General features: G+C 54.7%; 2 protein-coding genes, 1 long non-coding RNA gene and 2 other non-coding genes across 6 annotated transcripts in view; 3 read left to right on the forward strand and 2 right to left on the reverse strand.

The window, feature by feature from the left end:
* Positions 1 to 21,649, reverse strand: part of ST6GALNAC2 (ST6 N-acetylgalactosaminide alpha-2,6-sialyltransferase 2) — a 31,402-nt gene that overhangs the window by 6,587 nt on the left and 3,166 nt on the right. Inside the window, exons 2-9 of one of the 2 annotated variants that reach the window (XM_023244046.2) lie at positions 21,088 to 21,148; positions 16,679 to 16,853; positions 15,870 to 16,038; positions 15,362 to 15,500; positions 13,948 to 14,051; positions 12,151 to 12,234; positions 10,913 to 11,012; positions 9,049 to 9,826 (exon numbers count right to left, since the gene is read on the reverse strand). In XM_023244046.2, coding sequence (XP_023099814.1) covers positions 9,659 to 9,826; positions 10,913 to 11,012; positions 12,151 to 12,234; positions 13,948 to 14,051; positions 15,362 to 15,500; positions 15,870 to 16,038; positions 16,679 to 16,853; positions 21,088 to 21,148 — 1,000 coding nt within the window. In that variant the 3' untranslated portion in view covers positions 9,049 to 9,658. Of the gene's footprint in view, positions 1 to 9,048; positions 9,827 to 10,912; positions 11,013 to 12,150; positions 12,235 to 13,947; positions 14,052 to 15,361; positions 15,501 to 15,869; positions 16,039 to 16,678; positions 16,854 to 21,087; positions 21,149 to 21,649 lie in introns of those variants that run through there. The other variant, XM_045044021.1, reaches the window with a different exon arrangement.
* On the forward strand, positions 2,057 to 7,808 carry LOC111557723. Its single transcript, XR_006589274.1, has 5 exons — positions 2,057 to 2,194; positions 2,645 to 2,727; positions 5,598 to 5,697; positions 5,824 to 5,862; positions 7,397 to 7,808. It is a non-coding gene; the product is annotated as an uncharacterized LOC111557723 (long non-coding RNA).
* On the forward strand, positions 5,418 to 5,501 carry LOC111557900. Its single transcript, XR_002738309.1, has one exon. It is a non-coding gene; the product is annotated as a small nucleolar RNA R38 (small nucleolar RNA).
* LOC123382137 lies at positions 5,929 to 6,002 on the forward strand. The gene has a single exon (XR_006590075.1). It is a non-coding gene; the product is annotated as a small nucleolar RNA R38 (small nucleolar RNA).
* On the reverse strand, positions 10,947 to 13,922 carry LOC123381825 (leucine-rich repeat extensin-like protein 5). Its single transcript, XM_045044022.1, has 2 exons — positions 12,151 to 13,922; positions 10,947 to 11,012 (listed from the first exon to the last, which is right to left on the reverse strand). The coding sequence occupies exon 1, from the start codon at positions 13,108 to 13,110 to the stop codon at positions 12,235 to 12,237; it is 876 nt and encodes a 291-aa protein (XP_044899957.1). The 5' UTR covers positions 13,111 to 13,922; the 3' UTR covers positions 10,947 to 11,012; positions 12,151 to 12,234.

Raw genomic sequence — 21,649 nt, forward strand, 5'->3', positions numbered from 1 at the left:
CATAATAATTCCACCGTACGTTAAACACTCTAACGTCCCAGACCTCACCAGCAATGAGTGCAGAAGAAATCACAACACTACCACTTTGGTCTCAACAGCTCTGAACCCCTGCCTGCTAGTTCAGAAATCTGATGCATCCTTTGTTGTCTTTCCCACTGATTTCTGGACTGCCCGGGCAGCGTGCCCGACATGTGCTCCGGCACCAGCCCGCTCACTGCGTTTTGCTCTGTCCTCTTGGCCACTGCCCAGCCGCCCGTGCCAGCCCACCCGCTGTGAGCCTGCTGCTCTTCCATTAAGTGCCTTGTCGGTGTCAAAGTTACACCGTGGACCATGGCACAGGGGCCCCTCACCACACAGTAGGTGGCAACTGGTCTGGGACTCAAGACGCCCCTGCCAGAGCCCAGAGCCTCAGTCTTGTACCCGTCAACCCCTGCAGCCTGCCATCCTCACCCCTCCTGCCCTAAAGTGGCTCAAAACCATGGAACAGGTGCCCCCCCGCCCGCCGATTCCATCCCTAACCACCCCTACAAACACACAAAACCCCTCTTTGCTCCCCTCCCCCCACACCCCAAAGGCCTGTAATATGACTGATTTATAGATATATGCAGTTCAGTAAAACTTAGTGCTAAAAGCATGGATTCTGCAGGGCTGAGATCAAACCCTGACTCCAGCAATTACTAGCTGTGTGAATTTGGGAAAGTTACCTCGTCTCTCAATGCTTGCATTCCCTCCTCTGGAAAACGGGGGTAGTGACGGCACACTTCACAGGGCGCTGGTGCAGATTAAAGCAATCGACACACATAGGGTCCAAAAGTCGTGAATGGCACATAGTAGGTGCTATGAAGTGTTCGCTATTACCATGTTGTGCCTGCAGCAGGTTGCTTGCCGACAGACAAGCAGCTTCTCGTAACTTCTACCCTCAAAATTCCCTCTCCAAATCTGAAATGAAAGGAACTTAGTTTACAGCGAGGGAACCCACGCTTCCTTTTAGTAATACACAAAACAGTGCCTTTAAGGGCAAGACAGAGACCCTTAAGAGTCAATTTCACATGACAGAAGTTACTGCTAAGTGAGTCAACTATTATTTGTTGAGTGCTTACTGCCGGCAGAGGCAGCGGAATACCAACGAGGCCCTGTGAGGAAATTAAAAAAGAAAAAAATAATAATTAAAAGCGACGTCTCCTGCCTTGAAGAACTTACAATCAAAATTAAGGGAGGCAAACATAAACAAATGTGGCGACATGAAGATAAGCGCCTGCGACATTCGGCCGTATACAGAAAAATATAACCCAGACGAAATGCCCCTGAGAACCTTGCTAAAAGGGTCGAAGAGCATGGGGAGAAACTAATGCAGAAGAGGTTTCCCGGGCTTGCAAACTTAATTTCCAAACAGGTGTAAATTGTGGCCCTGACTGTAGTTGTTTCTCCCGATTGCTACTTCAAACACGGAGCCAGAGTGTTGCCTGAAAAACAGCGGTCAGAAGGGGCGGTGGGTGCTACACCATTCCCAGTTTTCATAATTTATTTGCTCCCCCGTCGGAATTAAAGCCACACGGCGAGAGCCGCTGAGGGTCAGTCGGATAGCTGCTCGCTGGCGCCCCCTGCCGCCAGAGCCTCCCCGCCCCCCGCCCCAGCTTCACCTGCTGCGGCGCCCGACGCCCCCACAGTGCCCCGGGAATCAGCACCCCTTCTCTAACGCAACCCATCACCCAGATGACCCCTCCCCGCCCAAGGTGAACTCCGCAGGACAATTAAGAACGAAATCCGGCCGGGCCTCGGTTTCCTTATCCATTCCCTCTTGAGCCCCCCAGCCCCGCCCCCCACTTTGTAAGCCAACCCAGTCTTGGCCAGGGACAATCCGTGGACACGAGATAAATGGCTGTAACTGAAACAACCGTCCATCTTCGTTTTCTTCAAAGATCAGGCCTCCCACCCCAGGCTCTCTACTGTCCCTGGTGGCGGCCACCGCAGCTCCAGGCTCTCGCTGAGGTTGCGGCCGCCCCCAGCGACGGTTGTTTGGACTACATTTCCCATAAGCCTTTTCCCAGCATCGCGAGAGCTCTGCCGAGACTGCCGCGAAGACTGGCGCGCAGGCGCGGTTCCGCTTTCTCTTCGAAGCAGGCCGCGTGGCTGGGAGTCATGGCGGCCTCTGTCTGGCCCGAACGCGACGAGCAGTCTCGGGTGTTTGGTGCTGGTAAGGCTGCGGTGGTCGGGAAATGGGGTCTTCCTTGACCCGACGCTGGTTCACTTGGCCCCCCCCCTTTCTTCAGAGGCCACGATAAACCGGCGTCGCGTCTGCCGTGGTTGGGGTTCGTTGAGATGCTGGGTGAAAGAACGCTTTCTGAACGGTTCGAGTGTTAATGGTTGGTGGGAGAGAGCTCAAGCCCTTTTTTGCCATTATTTTTCAGGGAGGTTCTTCCAGCCTGCGCAGCCCGGTGAGCCGCACAGCCACCGCATGCCGGCCCTGCGGGTCTCCCAGGGCCGCCCCGGGAGAGGGCACCCGAGTACTTCCTCCTGGAGGGTCTTGTGAACGGCCCCATTCCGTAGCTTTTGTTCCATCCTACAGTTATAAGCGGGATTGCAGATTTTGGAAAGTCGTAAGTTTCCAACGAACCGTTCATGCTCACTTTTCCCTTCCCCCCAGGCTTTTCTTTGGAGTCTGCGGAGACCGCGAGCAGGAGACCTGCAGGTTGAAGTTTAAAAGTGACGGATGGAGCCCTGAAACGGGTAAGAATGGGTGCCGGCGGGACCTGGGTGGTCACCAGAAGTGAGAAAGTCGAGATGATGTGCAGGCCGGTCACGTTCGGCCGCCTCACCCCGTATTCTGATTTTAAGTTTAATTTTATGAACACGTCGACGCATAAATCCAGTTAGGGTGAGAAAAATGGACCCAGAATCCGGAAACGAGTAGGGTCTGTGCCAGTGTAATTTGGGGCCACTAGGTGTCACTGTTTGGAACCAAAATGGTTGCTGCATACTGGGGTGCAAGAGAGACTCAGGAAAAGGGTGTTGGTTGCAGTGGGGGGTGGGATTTAGAAATATTTGTGCGTGATTCAAAGTTATCCTTGTGTGAAAGGACATCTTTTCTGAAGAGTTCTGATGCCTTGAGGCTCAGCTTTTTAAATAACCAATCTTGAGAACGTCTTAACGTTGCTTCTGTTAGGATGAAATAGGTTGTCCGTGTTTCTCTTATAGATGATTTAAAGTTCTGGGGTTTATTTATTTTTTAATGTGTGTTTAATTTTGAGAGGGAGCGTGAGCAGGGGAAGGGGGAGAGGGAGACACAGAATCTGAGGCAGGCTCCAGGCCTCCAGCGGTCAGCACAGAGCCTGCCATAGGGCTCGAACCCATGAACCGTGCGTGAGACCATGAGCTGAGCCGAAGTCTGGTGCTTAACTGACTGAGCCACCCAGGCACCCCAGGTTTGGGTTTTTTTTTTTTTTTTTTTTTTTTTAATGTTCATTTAATTTGAGAGCATGAGCAGGGGAGGGACAGAGAGAGAGGGAGACAGAATCTGAAGCGGGCTCAGAGCTGTCGGCGCAGAGCCCAACACGTGGCTAGGGGCTGGAACTCAGAAACCGTGAGCTCATGATCTCAGCCAAAGTCGGATGCTTAACCGACTGAGCCACCCAGGCGCCCCGGTGAAAACCATTGAGTGTAAGGGTTTTTGTGATGAAATTTCTATTAACGGAAATAAGTCTTTTTAGCTCTTTGCCAGAATTGCATAAGTTAGGGTCCCTTTAGTGTCCCATCTGTTAGATTTCAGGGATGCGAGCCTCCCAGGATTGTTACCGCCTGGGTAAGGGAAGTGGTGTGGAACCCTGCTAGGCTCCTTCCCAGTCTCCCACCAAACGATTTCTAACAAGTCTTATGTGCAGTAGTTATTTTCTCCTTTGCTACTGAGTAAAGAAACTGAGGCTTAGAGTTACATAGCTGTTATTTATTGTTGTTTTGTTTTTAAAGAACCATAAAAATAGGGCAAATTGTGTGGGGGTGCTAAAACCATTTTTCAGTCTCATTAAAGGATAATTGAGGTCCGATTAGACCAGTTGGTGGGGGGGGGGGGTGGCGGTTAGACCGGTGGTTCTCTGCTGGGGGGTGGAGGATGCTAATGGGATCTAATGGATGCTGCTTAGTATCCTGCAATGCCCAAGACCGCCCCCCACGACAAAGACTATCTCCCCAGAACCTCAGAGCTGAGGTTGATGAAACCTTGTATTAGATGAATTTGAAAGATGCAGGCTCTAGTCTCAGGCTGTTGTGAGATAACCCCACCAGAGCTTTATCTCTTTGTCAGACAGTGTTACTGCTTTCCAGACCTGGCTATACCTCCGAACTACCTGCAAAGTGTTTAAATGTACACCTCCAGGGGCGCCTGGGTGGCGCAGTCGGTTAAGCGTCCGACTTCAGCCAGGTCACGATCTCACGGTCCGTGAGTTCGAGCCCCGCATCAGGCTCTGGGCTGATGGCTCAGAGCCTGGAGCCTGTTTCCGATTCTGTGTCTCCCTCTCTCTCTGCCCCTCACCCGTTCATGCTCCGTCTCTCTCTGTCCCAAAAATAAATAAAAAACGTTGAAAAAAAATTTTTTTTAAATGTACACCTCCAGCCACGGGTGTGCGTGGCCCTGGAGTGAGCCCAAGAATTGTGTGGCTGTTTCAAGAACAGTTGTATGGGAGAAATTAGACAATCTGATCTACTTTTAGCTCAGGGATTTTTATTGCAGCAAGATTATAGCCCTGGCTATTTTTAAGTAGCTCTTGGGGCAGATCTATAATCCTCTACTTAAAAAACTGATCTTGCTCTGTGGATCCTTTCATACGCATAGGTGAGCGAAGGAGAAATGACCTTGTGTCATGTTGCCTCTTGGCGGCAGGTCCCCTTTGTACAGTTGGCCTTGAACGGGCTGCCTGGAAGAAGTAACCGCACTGTCTGGAGCATTTTTCCGACAGATAAACCCCATACTCCGTTCTCAGGCACTTTTGCTCAGGTAGAACCTGTCTTTTAAAGGGCAGGGGGGCACCTGGGGGGCTCAGTTGGTTGAGTATCCACTTAGGCACAGGTCATGATCTCCGGGCTCGTGGGTTTGAGGCCCTTGGAGCCCGCTTCGGATTCTGTGTCTCCCTCTCCCCATGCCCCTCCCCTGTTTGTGCGCGCGCGCGCGCTCTCTCTCTCTCTCTCTCTCTCTCTCTCTCTCTTTCAAAAATAAACATTAGAAAAAAATTAAAACTAACGGGCAGGAAGTGTCATTGAGTCAGATCTGGGATGCTGGGTACATCTAGGCACTAGGTGTCAACAGTTTTTACCTTTGAAGGAAAGTTAATACACAAGTTTGAGAATACTTAATGAGGGACGTAGAGCAGAATTTGGTAGGGGAAGCATGGAATCTGCCTGCGCTGTAACTGGCTGGCTGGTGGGAGCTGAGTCCGTGATGATGTAAAGTTATCCCTGTCTGAAGGCAAAGAAAGGCCTTTCTGTGTGGAATGTGGATGTCTGAAACTCAGTTTCCCAGGTTGGCTCTCTGGAAAATTCAGGTCTGATTTGAAAGTGAGCTGCTTCAGAGTACCCGTGTGTATCTCCAGCAGGTTTTTCTCTCGCAGTTTCTCCTCGCCAGGTACAGTCCCAGCCTCGGTTTCTGAGGCTGAAAAAGGACCCTCCAGAAGTAGCTGCCGGCGGCGACGTGTCCGAAGAGGCCTTCTGGTGCGTGTAAGCAGAGACCTTCTGAACAGACGCGGCTGGCATGTTTGGTTTTGCCGCTCCTGCCCTGGGCTTAGGATTGTGCCGAGCGGCAGGGAGATGGTAACACAGGTCTGTTTCCTTTGCTAGATGTCCGCGGCGTGTGAGTACGGGACTGCTTCTCCTCAAGTAAGTGAAATGATTCTTCCCCTGTTGCTTTGTAGTGTTTCTGTCTTTGTTTTTCTAAGAAGCCCCACAAGCCTATGATGGTTAGTTATCCCTGTCTGAAAACCTCGGCTGAGGGGAAACCCATCTATTCTGAGGCTTTGGGGTTTGTCTCTGTGCTCTTAAAAGTTCAGGCTTGGGGTGCCTGGATGGCTCTTTCGGTTAAGCCTCTGACTCTTGACTTGGGTTCAGGTCATGATCTCCTGGTTCATGAGCTCAAGCCCTGTGTCGAGCTCTGCCCTGACGGTGTGGCGTGCGCTCGAGATTCTCCGTCTCTCTGCCCCTCCCCGTTTGCACTCTCTCTTTCTTAAAAATAAGTAAAAGACTTAAAAAAAAGTTCAGGCTGTATCAGCGATCAAACTGAATGGACTCCAGAGGGAACTGTGTCTACCCGGCCAAGACCCCGTGCATTGTCCCTCTGCAACTTGAAAACCGACAGTGCGGCTGCCTTGTCACGCTCTAGGCCCCTTGATTAATGGTTCTGACGGTACAGGCTAGAGGAGGTGCCAGAAATGGGCAAGTCGCCCAGTTTGGGGTCATGTTCTTAACCGGGGTATGAAAGAGTGCTTGTCACACATTTCAAGGCAATGAAAGCACTCTTTGAAACAGACGGGAATGTAGAAAGTCTGCCAGCTGTGGCGGTGTGAACGTGCGAGGACCGTGACCCCCTCGGCACCGCATCCTGACGTTCAGGAGAGAGGGGCCGTCCTGACACCGGCAGGGCTATCAGGTTTCCGGGTGCTTTGTTTCCAGCAGCCGGGAGCTCTCCGCAGGGTTCACGCCGATCGTGTGGTCACGTCTGTGCGACGTGACTGGCGAGAGCCGCCTCGGGTGGCAGAGGGCCGGGTTGGCTGGCACGTGAGCAAGCAAGTAGCAGAGCGGTGCTGGGCCGGGATGGTGTCTGGCGCCGTTCCCGTTGAAATGCCAGGCTTGAAGTGGGCACGTGGCCTTTTTCTGTTCACATTGGGAGGTATGTGTGGGCTCTTTAAGGTCACATATTTGTTCAGTCACCAAGGCGGCTAGATTTGGGGTGGGATTTAATAAGCCTGAAAACTGGCCCCAGCAGCTTACAGCCTGGAAGTAAAACCCAGTAAAACCCAGTAAAAGGATGTGTTAGCGAGTGGGGAAACCCTCTTCTTGCATTACGGTTGCCGCTGAGTGGATGTGACTGCTCCACGGGACTTGCATAGGCATTTAGGTCTGACCCCAGGTCTGACCTCCAGAAGAGGGTCAGATGTGAATGTCTCCAGACTGGCCATTGCCAGACACTGTTCCCTTTGAGCATCAGCTTCCCAGGGCACGCTGCAGTGTCGGGTCCCCTGGGAACCGCACCGGCCTGCACCGATGGTGCCTTCAACAGTGTGGGCCTAATGCTTGGCTAGAACGACTGCTGCTACCATTGCCTTTTCTTCTCTACATTAGGGTCTTTAAATGTAGCCTTCAGTCTTGAGTCACCCGGTTGGCCGTTCTATCGAATGATTCTCCTTTGGTCTTGCAGGTTCTCTCCCCAGTGATGCCAAGTTCTGTGCCAGTTACTAATGCCTGTGAAGCAATCCCCCCTGCCCCCCGCCAAAGGAGAGTGACTTCAGAATTGTTTGGACTTCGTCTCCAAAAAGCAGCCAGAGGCTATGAGGGACTTTATCCCGGAAAATATTTGGCAGTTGGTCAAATCAAGGCATAGCTAAGAATATCCAGGATGCAACCTTTTAGCTGATGTGGGTATAATTCGCTCATTGGCGAGAATGTGGCGGCGGTGGACGGAAGGCGGTTAACGTGTACACGTTCTGTTCGAGGAAACTGAGGGGACGCAGGTGTTCAGCCTCGGAAGAACGTTTCATCAGGGTGGATTTCCTGTGAAGTTCTGTCTTGGGCTTAAATTTTGAAGTACAAATAAAAGTGTTTAAAAACGGGCTTTGTGACATTGTGGATTCCACATTGAGACCCACGTTACGGGATTTTACTCAGTGCTCAGCTAACAGTGTTTTTGTAGAAGTGAAAGTTCCAGAGAATACTCAGTGCTCAGCTAACAGTGTTCTTGTAGAAGTGAAAGTTTCAGAGAATACCATTAAGTAGGGTTAACAGTTAACACAGGGTGCAGTTGGATGTTTTGTTTGCTAAGTTTCCCCCCAAATCGATTTTTTCCCCTCTTAATGGGTGGCCACCCACAACTTTAGCACTTCTCGCATCTGACAGATTGACAGAGTGTTCTGATAGCTGTAGATGTGAAGGGGCTAGGGACAAAGTGTTACAGACACAAGGGGGTCAGGAGTCTTAGCTTGGGCTGTGCTGGCTTATCAAGGTAGTCGTGTTTCTTTACTAGTAAAGGTCATTGTGTCAGACCCCAGGATGGACTGACTCTGTACCATGGGTCCCACATTTGATGGTATTCTTTCTGGACCACGTATTCTATCCAGAGAAACATACTCTGTACCGTGCTATCCTGGAGACCAAGGGACAGTTTGTTGCCAAGCTAAAGTGAGAGGCCTTGGCCTCCCGCTGTTCTGAACTGTTCACCCCTCTCTTCCAATCTAAACTGTTCTCTAGCATCAGCTATGGTTTCAAGTAGCTGCCTCACTCATGAAAGCCCAGTCTCTGTTCTTTTTCCCCTGTCTGAATTTCTAAAGTAGAATTTTGATTCCAGTGTTGGTTCATCCCTCTCGTTAAATGTGCTGATAGGATCTACCTTCCAAAACCACAGAGCCAGAGGCCCGCTGTTGGTGGATCGGCCAGTGGCGATCAGTGCCATGTCGGGAAGGCTCTTGCCAGCCGGCCCTGGGGAGACTGCCCCCCACCGCCCCCAGCGTTGCCTGATACAGCAGGTGAGACTGCCAGGTTATTAGGCATCAGGCCAGTAAACCCAAGGCTGAAGGGCTATACGGTGATCACCAGCTGAGTTGAGACCTTACCTTCCGTAGAAGCCCATGTAATTGGTAAAGCCAAGATGTGAAGCTGAGGGCTCACTACCTGATGTGCTAGTGGCAAGGCAGTGATCGCTCTCCGGTGGGACTTCCCTTGGGCAGGCAAGCCTTCTGTGTGGTGGGCCCCTGTCAATACCAGGACATGCCCATGGTTCTTGGATTCTCTGATCTGCATGCTAAGCCCTCCACGGTGTCCTGCCCCGGTCTCCCCATCACACAAAAAAGACAAAAGTGGTCATCTATCATTTATGCCATTAACCAGTTTCAGAATACATTCTGCCTCTTGCGTTCTGATTCCATCGCGGGGCAGAAGGAAGTTGGTTGCATCCTCAGGTGGTGTAGGTGTCTTGGAGGCCAACTGCTTTGGAGTCGGCTGGATACGCTGGTGGGAGGGTGCGGCTGGGGGGAGCGTGTGCGCGCCTGGCTGCTGCTGGCCGGCCAGCATCTTCAAGTCGCCCAGTGCCAGCTGCGGGCTGGCTTTGAAGATCCTTCGCTCCTGAGTATGCCTGCCCTCTGCTGGGGAGGGTCACAGTCCCCCCTTGTGTTACCTTTCGTTGTAAAATGCCCAGCAGAGCGGTCTTCCCTTCACCAGGGTCGGAATGTGGGGCTCAGACCCAGGAGGGAGGGAGTCTTCTTGGAGGAACCAAGAACAAGTGTCCCGCGGTGAACACGCTTCTGTGACAGTCACGAATCCACTTCTCCATGCCCTCTAGAGACGAAGGGGTGGGCGGAGGGGAGCTGGGGCCCTTCTCAGACTGAAAAGATAAGGCAGCTCTGGCCACGTGGGGAGTCAGGGCCACAGGGCCACAGCTGCGGGAACAGAGGGCTCGGGTACTTGAGGGTCAGCGCTGGTACAGTCGGAGGATGCCGGCCTTGTGCAGGTCCTTCCACAAGGTGGCTTCCAGGGACAGGTCGTGGTTGACGTAGAAGATCAGTGGCTTCTTTATTCGCTCAAAATAGTGGTCAGAAAATTTCCAGTAGTTGCTTGTGATGAATCCGTAGGCACTAACCTAGACAAGGATGGCCCCTGAGTTAGCGTTCACTGAGCTCGGTGCAGACAAACCTGTGAAGTGGTAAGATTCCGGAAAAGCACAGCCCCCCCCCCCCGGCCCCCCTTCTTAGATGCCACGCTGAAGACACAGGTAAACAGTAGCTCGAGCTCACGCCAGCGTCAGGCACTTGGGCTCTTGGACGTGTCTCCTCAGCCCCACAATAATCTCAGGTACTATCCTCACTTTACAAACCAGCGGGGAGCGCCTGGGTGGCTCAGTCGGTTCGCGTCCCGACTCTTGATTTCTGCTCAGGTCGTGATCTCGCTGTCAGATCGGGCCCTGTGTCAGGCTCCGCACCGACAGCACCAAGCCTGGTGGTTGGGACTCTCCCTCTCTCTCTGCTCCTCCCCTCCCTCTCAAAATAATAAACAAACAGGGAAGCGAACAGGTCTTCAGTCACAAGCCACTGAGTGGCCAGGCTGGGTTTTAAACCCTGGTCCATGATGTCTGGGCAAAGCCATCATCTCCGTGGTGAAGCCCAAGACGGAGGCAAAAGCCCATCACTACTCCTGTCCCAGTCTGATGGGAACGTAGTCAAGAGACAGCTGCTATACAACAGGGAAGAGGTGTGGGGCACGGAAGAGAGGGGACTCCGGTTCCCGTGCTGGCGTTAAGTGTGGGTGACTGCAGACTGTTTCCCGGCTGCCTCCACGTGGCTCCTGTGGGCAACACTGCACTGGGGACATCTGCAGTGATTTCAGAGGTTGCGTGCGGAAGGCCGACTCTGCTGTCAGCTCAGTTCTAGAATGTACTCATGAAAGGATGCGTCCCTGCCACTTCCGTGGAGAAGATTTTGGTTCCGCAAGAACAATCTGATAACGCGCGCCTTGGGTGTCATAGGGAACGGCAGCCGGGGAAGAGAGGGTGAAGCCCAGACGTGCTGGGACAGGTGGCTGCCCCCCCCCCCCAGCCTCGGCCGTCCCCCTCCCTCCCGCCCCTTCCAGAGACCAGCATGCCCTTGCACCTGGGGAATCCCTTCCCCACAAGATACAGGCGGAGTCCCAGGCTTAGGTCCCACCCACGCTTGTCCTCTGCTCCTGTTACCTGGTCACAGGTGTGCAAAGCTGTCAGCAGCATGAGGGCCCCAGTACTCGGCATATATAGGTCTCCAAAATTGGTGTTCATCAACTTTGATTTCAGAAACCTGGAGGCCAAAAGAGGCATCAAAACGAGAGAGAGAGAGAGAGAGAGGATTAGGTCTCGCTCACTTGATGGTTGTGCCCTTTGGCTTCCCGGCTACCGAGTCACACGGGCTGGAAAGCCGGTGAGGACGTCCTGGCCCTTCTAGTGCAATCCGTCCCCCGTTTAGGAAAACCCCAAATGAACCAGATGCAAAAGTCTGGTTCACCAGGGGCGGGGGGGTGAGAAAGGAACAGGCCCGTGCGGAAGCACCACAGGGACCATCCTTCCCGCTCTGGAAGCCTGAACCCAGCCTAAGTCCCCTCTCCTCTCTGCAGCACCCTGCCTTCCCCGGGGGGCTAGGGAACCACAGCGGGTCGGGCACAAGTGGCCTGTTTAGTCAGCCTGAGCCCTACCCCCAGGCTTCCCTACATTCCACCAAGCCGGAACCCCTTATGTGGGACACGAGGGACAGGGCACCCACGTCCGGGGACAGGAGTCACCGGTGAGATGGCACATGAACCCCCCCCCGGGGGGGGGGGCGCACACTCGCAGAGTCCGGAAGTGAGGCCTGACCTCAGCCTTGGATTCACATCTGAACTCTGCCAGACCAGCCACGTAGCCTCTCTGAGCTGGTTTCTTCCTCTGTGGAATGGGGCTCTCGCCACCGCCTCCAGCTGGCCTCCCCAGACCCACCCACCGTCCTTCACCCGCTCTCTGTGGCGCCAGCCTGGGGGCTACAGCAGGCCTCTCGACCACGGCCCTACTGACGTTTGGGGCCAAGTCCTTTGTTGCAGGGACGCCCTGTGCATCGTATGATGCTCAACGGCGTCCCTGGTCTCTACTGGCTAGCGGCCCGTACCTAGTGACAACCAGAATGTCTCCAGAGAGGGGGGCAAGTGACTGCCCCCCCCCATGAGAAACCACAGGCAGGGGGAGAGGGACTGAGGGAGGGAAGGAGATCAGGCCACTGCTGTCCCCCAGGCTGATCCCCACGGTCGCCTCGGGCTGGGCCTCGTCCAGGTTAGCTCTCCGGGGAGATTACAGTGAGCGGGCCATACAGGGCCTGCAGCAATCGGGGGGCGGGCGTGCAGGGGGGCTGGAAGGGGAGCTGTTCTTCGTGCGCCCGCACCCCCGCCCTCCACACACACACACACACCTACCTCTCCCTCAGGTAGCCGATGAAGTGTGGATGTAGCAGCTTGAATTTCCCGGCAGAGGCTTCTGGTCCGAAATAGGTCTGAGGCCTAGGACCGGTGAAAGAAGTGGACGGAGCGGCCCGAGCCGTCGTAGGGCAAGTGGGGGAGCAGGCTGAGGGGGGAGGCGCTGGGCCTGCGGCGGTGCCCGCGGTACGGGCGGGGCTGGGTGTAGTAGCGGGAGAAGGGCGTGTAGAAGGTGGCCGGCAGCACGGTGGGCACCACGTGTGGCTTCCCGCTCACCAGGACCTCGGTGGGCGGGGAGTAGGAGAGCGAGGAGGGGGGCGTGAACAGGGCCGGCGGGGTCGGGTAGGAGCAGCTGACCCGGGGGTGGTGGGGAGGAGGGGGGAGCAGGGGGAAGTAGAGGGACTCGGGCACCTGAGGGCGCTCGCAGCTGCGGGGCGGGCAGGGGAAGGGGCAGGGGAAGCACTGGTTCTGGGGCAGGGGCACGGTGGGGGGCTGGAAGAAGGGGGGCTCCTTCAGGAAGCGGGGCACGTAGGGGGCGATGTAGGAGGGGATGGCCCGCACCGGCCCGATGTAGGAGGCCGAGGTGGCCGGGCTGTGGGAGGGGGACCTGGCCACAGGCACGGGAGGGGTCTGGGAAGAGTTTCGAGAGACGGACTTCAGGCCAGACTGGGAAGGAGACTTGGAGGTGGGCGGAGTGGGGGTCTGGGAAGCCCCTCGGGGCACATGTTGGACGTGAGGGCTGGGGGTGAGGGAGGAAGCCCGGGAAGAGGGCTGGGAGGCAGTTGGAGTGGGAGGGTGAGAGGGGGGGCGGGAGGACGACCCCCGGGTGGGGGACGGAGACGGGGCTGAGCCGCCGGAGCTGGAGTAGGCCTGCTGGTTGGTGGGGGTGACATGGTTGGACCGGGACTGGGAGGGGGACTGGGTAGGGGACGGACTGGGGGTGTGGGAGGGGGAGCTCATTGGTGTTGGGGAGGCTCGTGACCACCCGACCGATGTCCCTGAGCCGGCCCCCCCAAGAGCCCGGTCCCGCCCGTGTCACAAAGCCCACTCGTGACCAGGTGCCGCATCATGAGCGACTGTTGGGTGGCACCCGGGCGGGGGCGGGGCCTTTGGGGGCTTAACCCCTAAGGACCTCAGAAGCTGCTCTTTTGGGGGTGGGTGACGTGTTGGGGGTAGGAGGGCTGGACTTGGAGGCTGCAGAGATGGCATGGGTTTGTAAGGACTTGACTCTGGGACAAGGAATTGTCCCAGCGCCACAGGGAGAAGGTTCAGCTGAGGCCGGGACATGGTTCAAAAGAGCTGGACACAGGCCTGCTGCCCAGGAAGGTCGGGGAGAAAAGACAGAGCGTCCTTTGTTCTCTGCAGGACACTGGACCCATGTCACCTGCTCTCCCGTTTCACGGGCACAGCGCTAGGAGGCTGCCCACCAGGGCAAGTGGCATGGACACCATCCCCCCGCCCTCAGTTTCCAGACACAGCGTGCTCAGCAGGACAGCAGAGTCAGGAGAGGACGGGCCCAGTCAGTGCCGCGGGCTGGGGGGGCTGCGTGGGTGATGGGGACAGCAGCCCGAAGCTGAGCAGCCAGGGGGGCCCTTCAGGCGGGTTCCTGGGGACCAGCAGGGTCACCTGGGCTTTTCCATGGGGAGGACAAAAGAGCCTAATTGCCCAACACCCTCTTGGATTCTTGGGGACTTCCTTGCTGCCCTCACCCACTCTCCCTACCTGACAGTGGGCCCAGGGAGCAAGCAGGTGGATGATCCCAGCACTACCACACCTTGCACTCATTTGGCAGCTCACCTGTCCCCTTTGTCAGGGCCCTCAGGGACAGGCACACCCAGAATGGCCGATCTCAGCATCACATAGTCACGGATGTCAGAGGGGATGAAGATATAGCGCAGGTCCTGTTGGGGCAACAGAGACACTGAGCCAGCCCCCCTCGCCACTCCCCACCCCTGCCCGAACAAGACCACATCCTGCTCGGATCGGACAGCCCTCTACCCGTCCTGATGGGAGAATTTCTCTTCTCTGCCTGTAATCCCCCCTCTCAACCTCATGACTAATGAATAGAAAGCAGCAGAAGCGATGCTGGGGGGTGATCTTGGAGACTAGGCCATAAAAGGTCCCTGGGACCACTCTGGGTGAAGTTAGCTGCCATGACCTGAGAACACTCTAGGAGCCTAGAGAGGGGCCGTCTCGATTCCGGCCTCAATTTTTTTTTTAAAGTTTATTTATTTTCAGAGAGGGAGACAGAATCCCAAGCGGGCTCTGCGCTGTCAGCTCAGAACCCAACGCGGGGCTCGAACCCACGAACCGTGAGATCATGACCTGCGCCGAAGTCAGACGCTTAACCAACTGAGCCACCCAGGGTGCCCCGACTGACTGATCCCCGGCAAACACCTGAGATCCTGAGCCAAAACCGGTCTACTAGGCTGTTCCCGAATTCCTGACCCACTGAAACTATAAGACAATAAATGTTCGCTGTTTAAAGCTACTAAGTCTGGGGTAATTTGTCAACACAGGGATGGATCATTCCTACAGGTGGTGTGGCCACATCACAAAGCTGCTGCATTTCATTTTATCACGAGTGAAGAGAGGTCCTGCTGTGGCTAGGAGACTCCTGAATTTCCTGCTCCGAGGAGGAAGCTTCTAGAAACTCAACCTTATCCTGGGATCTCCCCTCTTTAGGTGTCACCCTGACGGCTCTTGAGGGAGGGGCAGTGTTCCCGAAAATGGGCGTGGCTGAGGAGCTGGAGGCAGTGGGCAGTCTCAAGTTCTGGCTCCCCGCCCCCCCTTGCTGGGCATGCTGCTCACTGCTGGAGCCCTTTGAACCCAGCCTCCCTCACAGAAGGACATTCTGGAGGGCAGCTCTTTGAAGCCTGGCCCTGCTGCCGCCTTGCTGAATGAAGGGCACCCGGCCTCAGTCTCCTCACCAGGAAAATGGGACTGACGGGCCCACGTACGGTGCCTGGCACCCCACAAGCTTTCAGTAAACACTAGCCATTCATGCTCTATTCCAGAGGAGTCCTGTGCTGCCTGAAACTATGGGTGTCCCTGTCCAGATCCCCCTCCTCACTGGCCCCGACATGTGCACCCAGGATCCTGGTGCAACCTCTCCATCTCCTGGGCTGGGGCCATGGTTTGCCCCACGGAGGGGCTCTGGGAACAGGGGCGCTGACTGTCCATGGCCTTGCATGCCCGTCAGAAGCCTCACCTGGCCTTGTGGCACAGACGTGAAGCCGAGGTTCCCGTAGGAGATGAGGGAGTTCTTCATTGTGTTCACAGTGAAACCATAGAAGGAGGTCTTGGTGCCCACATCCTTCTCGAAGCCTTTGATCACAGCGCCATTGAGTCTGGTCCAAACAGAGGCCCGTCAGCCTCCTCATGGTCACACGATGCCGTGTTCGTACTTGGATCTGCTGCGTCTGTCCCCAGGTCTCTGTGCAGACCATGCCCTCTGCCCAGGGCGCCACCAGTGGGGGTCCCAGCCCCATACCCACCCCTCCAGACCTCAAGGGATGCCTGTGAAATGGGCACATCCGGCCGTGGCAGCTCCCTCCCCCCTGGCATGCGGCACCCACACTCCATCTTCAGAGTCTGTCTGCGTATCTGCCTTTGTCCGGGCCTGCTTGTCTCGCTGCCGTCCGAGGCCGGGGCTGCCCCGGGGCTGGCCCTCTTTCCAGCTCCTCTCCCACCGCCCCCCTGGCTCCCGGCCCGCACACCTGAAGACGTAGTCGTGGGCATCGATGTTCAGACCCTGGCGGGAACCATTCAGAATGCCTCCGTTCCCCACCACTGCACAGCGAACGCAGTTTGGAAGCGGCTTCCCGGAGGCGGCAAACAGCTTGGAGCTCTCGGAGTCATTCAGGAGGCTCAGGGTGGAGTTGATGGCTGTGGGTGCCAGACAAGGTGGGGCGCTCAGAGGAGGGATGTCATGTTGGAGCCTCCCCAAGTAGGCTCCTGGCACCCCATCTGCCAGAGGTCTGACACCAGGGCACAAAGGGTGGAGGGGGGGGGGTGCAGGGAGGGCAAAATGTCAGTGGGACCGTGGGCTGAACTGGGCGGGGGCTGGGGAGAGGATTTGGCTGTACCCTTAAGTCATCTCAAGACCTTGAACTAGTTCTCTCAAGACTGTATGGCACAATAAAATAATCTGAGGCACACAGGGGCGGGGTGCAGATTGAACGGGGAGGGGGGGGGCCTCTGGGCAGTTTCCCACAGCAGGAACCGTCGGCAGGCTGAGGTCCCAGAGCCCCTGTTCTCGGCCACCTTGGACCTTGGTGCCAGCGCCAGAAGGGGAGAGCTGGCTGGCAGGTGCAGCCAAGCCCCTCTCCCTGACCCCGTGGTGCTTGTAGGGGGTGGCAGATATGGGGGGAGTCATACAACGGGGTGGGGGGTGAGCCCTGAGACCTTCCTGGGAAGAAAGGGGCACGGGGTGGGGTGGGGGGGTTGCTATGAGGGCAGGGTCTGCCCCAGAGGAGGGGGTTCACTGGGGCCAGAGGGCTGGGGAGAAGCAGCAGCTGCCGGTTACCTTCGAAGGAGAGCCCCTGCCAGCCATAGGGGGCTTTGTACTGGCTCAGGCTGTCCCAGAGCTCCTGAGCGAAGAGGCCCCCCGAGAGCAGCACTGGAGTGGAGAGATTGAACAGGGCCCGGAAGTGGGGGTGCTTCTGGATGGCCAGAGAGAGCGGGTGTCGGCAGCGCGGGCCCTGTGGGGCGGGAGGGAAGAGTGCTGAGCTCCATTGGCTGGGGGCGGGCGCCTTCCCAGGAGCCCGCAGAGCCCGCAGGAAGGTTGGGAGGGAAGAGCCGTCCTTCCCCTCCAGCCCTGGTTCACCCCCAGACCCGCCAGCTGAGCTGACCTGTGTGGCACAGCGGTGTGGCGAGGGTCAGAGAGCTTTCTGGATCTACCCTGCCCGGCCCTTTCTCTCCTGGACGCCACGTCTCCAGGGCCTGATGGCTCTGGCCTCCTACTCCTTCACTTCACACTTAGAGAAACTCTGGGGCGTTTCCCCACAAAATGGGTTAAGACCCGTCTGCCCTTGAGCGGAAGAGTGCCAGCCTGGGCTTTGGAATCCAGCAGCCTGGACCCAAATCCTAGCTCTGGCAGTCCTCACTGTAAGATTCGTGTGCCACGGGCTGCTGGGATGGTTACCATCATTTCCTGCCAGGTGGTACCTGTACTAGGTTGAACAGTGCCCCCCCCACCCCCAATTCTGTCTGCCTAGAATCTTAGAACGTGACCTTATTTGGGAATAGGGTCTTTGCAGATGTGGTTAATCAGGGTCATACTGGTTCAGGGTGGGCCCTAATCCAATGACTGGTGTCCTTACATAGCCGCGTGAAAACAGACACAGAGACTGGAGTGATGTGACCACAGGCCACAGAAACTGGAAGAGGTGAGGAAGGATTCTTCCCTAGAACTTTCAGGAAGGTGGCTCTGCCGACCCCTTGATTTCGGACTTTCGGGGTTCAGAACCGTGAGAGAATCAATTTCTCTTGTTTTAGCCCCCCCTCCCCCCCCGCCCCTACCTCCGGTTTGTGCCCATTTCTTTCAGAAGCCCTAGGATAGTTAGGCAGTGCCTCGGCACACAGGGACCTCGAGGGAGGGTAAAGTACTCAACAGGTTCCAACCCCATCTGCCTGCAACCCCCCGTGTCAGAATCCTGCACAGCCTGGGCCTGGGTGGGGCTACCCTTCCCACCGAAGGGGGCTCTTTGTTAGGCTGCTGGTTTGATGCCGAGTGCGGGGAAGAGCTGTACGGTCGGTCGCTTCTGCTATAAGGTGCCCTATGGACCGCAAAAACCTACCACGCTGTGCAAAACTGTGCAATCGAAACCCCGGGGCTTTTGGGAAAATGGGATTAGTGGTGCAGCACTCAAAAGCTTTGCGATGCTTTGTGATGCATAAAACACAAGGGGGTGGGGCCTAACAGACGGAAGCACAGTTTCACGCGTCCAGCGGTTAAAATCTACTACTTCTATTAAACATGTGACCTTGGAAAAGACTCGACGTTTGCTCATGTTAAGCGGGCATCAGAAGGGTGGCAGCCTGTTACCGTGAAGTAGTGGGAAGAGAGTTATAACACACTCAACGAGGTGCGTATCTGGAGGGCACGTGTGTGTGTATTTTGCGGATTCCTCCTTGGCTCCCTTTGGTGGCGTGTGGTTTTCTGCATTTAACCTCAGCACTCCCAAGGACAAATCACCCCGAAGCAAACACAAAATTTGTGTTAATGCTCAAACTGTTTCCTAAGATAACCAACCTTCCTGGAACAAATTCACGTTTTCAAACCAAGCATTGTAGCCGGACTGACTGTACTGATTTCACTACTATTCAGCTTCTCTTTGGGCTGTGTTCCAGAGCCTTCTTTAAGAGATGCCAGGAGAAAACTCTTCAGGTCTTTATATCAGGAAGGGCTGTGCTTCACTTGGGAAGTGGGCTTGCTATTATCTCATGGATGGACACAATGGCAAATTTCCTTCTTCACTGTGGCCGCCAGGAAGCTCAGAGCTAGATACATGGCCCGTCCCTTACACCTTGTGGCACATTTTTCCTGCACTTATCTACATGACGTTGTCTTATTCTCCTATCTTTATTTTTCCTGCGGCCATTTCTTCATTTTATTCTATTTATAGGTTTGTCTTGTTACGTGTATCCAAAAGTCACCCCGAATCCTTTTTTAAAACAGGCGGGGATATGACAATGAGCATCAAGCAGCTCAAGGTGGAAAGAACGTTGGGAAACTTAAAGATGAACCATAAGCACCCAGAAGATGCTTGGGGTTTGTCTTCAGCCCACAGGCCAAGTGTCTACCCCTGCCTCTGTCCTTAAGATGGGGATGGGGACCACCCCCCCCCCACCTGCCCAGGGCTACCTGCTTTGTGCCTGAACAGCTCAGCTGTTCACTATGTTTGACATGAGAAATTTCTTTCCCTGAGGCCTCGGCTAACAAGTCCGAGTTCGGGCTCTAGGACATTGAAAACAACTCTTAAACCCGAATCGATCCAGAACAGTCATGGTCCTGCTGGGCCACAGCACACAGAGCGGGGCAAGGCTGTATTCCTCAGCGGCTCAGAGGACACGCTCTGGGGTCAAAGCAGAGGCTCAAATTCCAGTACCACTTATTCTCCCGGGGGGACCCTGAGCAAGGTACCTGACCTCTCGGGGCCTCGTGCGTTCGCCCGTAAGAGCTACATGACAGAGTTGCCGTGCAGCTTAAGTGAGAGAATGTGGGTGAAGTGCTTCAGCCCACAGTTAACGCTGACCATTCCTTATGGAGCCGGGCCTAGAAGCTTCTCGAACCCCGCCCTGGGCAAGCTTCGAGCATCTTCCCAGGGTTTGCTTGTTTACTCCAGGTCGAGCAGTTTAAATGTGACTTTTATAGTAAAAAGACATTTTGAGGGGCACCTGTCTGGCTCAGTTGGTAGAGCCTGCGACTCTGGGTCTTGGGGTTGTGAGTTCGAGCCCCACATGGGGTGCAGAGATTACTTAAAAATAAAATCTTAAAAAAAAAAAAAGACATTCTGAGTAGGATGTCAAATTCACAGGCCTTTTTAAAGATAAATCACGCTGGGAATGCAAGCTGGTGCAGCCACTCTGGAAAACAGTATGGAGGTTCCTCAAAAAACTAAAGACAGAACTACCCTACGACCCAGCAATCGCACTACTAGGCATTTATCCAAGGGATACAGGTGTGCTGTTTCGAAGGGACACATGCAGCCCCATGTTTCTAGCAGCACCATCAACAATAGCCAAAGTATGGAAAGAGCCCAAATGTCCATCAATGGATGAATGGATAAAGATGTGATATATATATATATATATATATATATATATATATATATATATGCACAACAGAGTATTACTTGGCCATCAAAAAGAATGAAATTTTGCCATCTGCAACTACGCGGATGGAACTGGAGGCTATTATGCTAAGTGAAATTAGAGAAAGACAAATATCATATGACTTCACTCATATGAGGACTTTAAGAGACAAAACAGGGGCGCCTGGGTGGCTTAGTCGGTTAAGCATCCGACTTCGGCTCAGGTCATGATCTCGCGGTTCGTGGGTTCGAGCTCTGCATTGGGCTCTGTGCTGACAGCTCAGAGCCTGGAGCCTGCTTCGGATTCTGGGTCTCCCTCTCTCTCTCTGCTTCTCCCCTGTTCATGCTCTCTCAATAATAAAAACATTTAAAAATTAAAAAAAATTAAGAGACAAATCAGGTGAACATAAGGTAAGGGAAACAAAAAGAATATAAAAACAGGGAGGGGGACCAAACAGAAGAGACTCATAAATATGGAGAACAAACTGAGGGTGACTGGAGGGGTGGCGGGAGGGGGAAGGGGCTAAATGGGTAAGGGGCACTAAGGAATCTACTCCGGAAATCATTGTTGGGCTATAGGCTCACTAATTTGGATGTAAATTTTAAAAAATCAAAAATAAAATTGGGGTGCCTGGGTGGCTCAGTCAGTTGAGCGTCCAACTTCGGCTCAGGTCAGGATCTCAGGGCTCGTGAGTTCGAGCCCCGCGTCAGGCTCTGTGCTGACAGCTCAGAGCCTGGAGCCTGCTTGGTATTCTGTGTCTCCCTCTCTCTCTGCCCCTAACCCACTCCCATTCTGTCTCTGTCTCTCTCAAAAATAAATAAACATTAAAAAAATAAATAAATAAAAATAAAAATAAATTTAAAAAATAATAAAGATAAATCACATGATTTCCCCAAAACTTTTCACCTGGCTGCACCCCTTCTCTGCTGCTGTGGTACAGGGAACCCTCGTGGTCAGGTCTGGCTGCTCGCTCAGCTCGAAGGTCCGTGGTTTGGCTGTTCCAGAGTGCTCTCACCCAGCAGCCTTCCGAGAATGTTCTCGTTTGCTTTTCTTTTTTCACCTCCTCCCTGCTAACTCGAGGATGCTCAACACTGGCAGAATAGCTGACCTAAGTTTTACCTTTCTCGTCCCGGCGTTTGACACCTCGCGTCCAAAGAATGCTCCAGACCATGTGGCGTTCCTGGGAGAGAAGCAGAAGTAAAGCAGGGTGGGACTCGGCTCCAGAGGCTGACAACGTCTGTCAGGGTCAAAGGTGCCACTCCTTTGATCCTCCTAGGCTCTGATTTTTGCCCATCTCTCTCTCTCTGGAAACAAAATTATTGTCACATGATCGTGTTTGGCTCAGCTCTATAAACCCCAGAAATGAAGAAATCCCACGGCAAGCGGCAGAAATACGGTTTACCGAACAGTGAGACGGTGGTTTAGCACGAAAGTAGGAAAGCTTGCTGGCCCCCGCCCGCCGTCAGACGGACCTCCCCGCCAAGGCCCCGGAGGTAGGGGTTACATGGTCCCCCTTCACCTTGGGGTGGGTTGTCCTGCCGCCGGGCTCCTGCCCTACGGCTCCCGATGGCAGGCATGGGGTCTGAAGCCTCATGCCCTAGGTCTGTATCCCACGATCTAAGGAAGTTACCTAATTTCTCCGAACTCTCTGCATCTGTACGCCACATATCATCATAGTGAT

Source organism: Felis catus, chromosome E1, assembly GCF_018350175.1.
Source record: "Felis catus isolate Fca126 chromosome E1, F.catus_Fca126_mat1.0, whole genome shotgun sequence".
NCBI lineage: Eukaryota > Metazoa > Chordata > Mammalia > Carnivora > Felidae > Felis > Felis catus.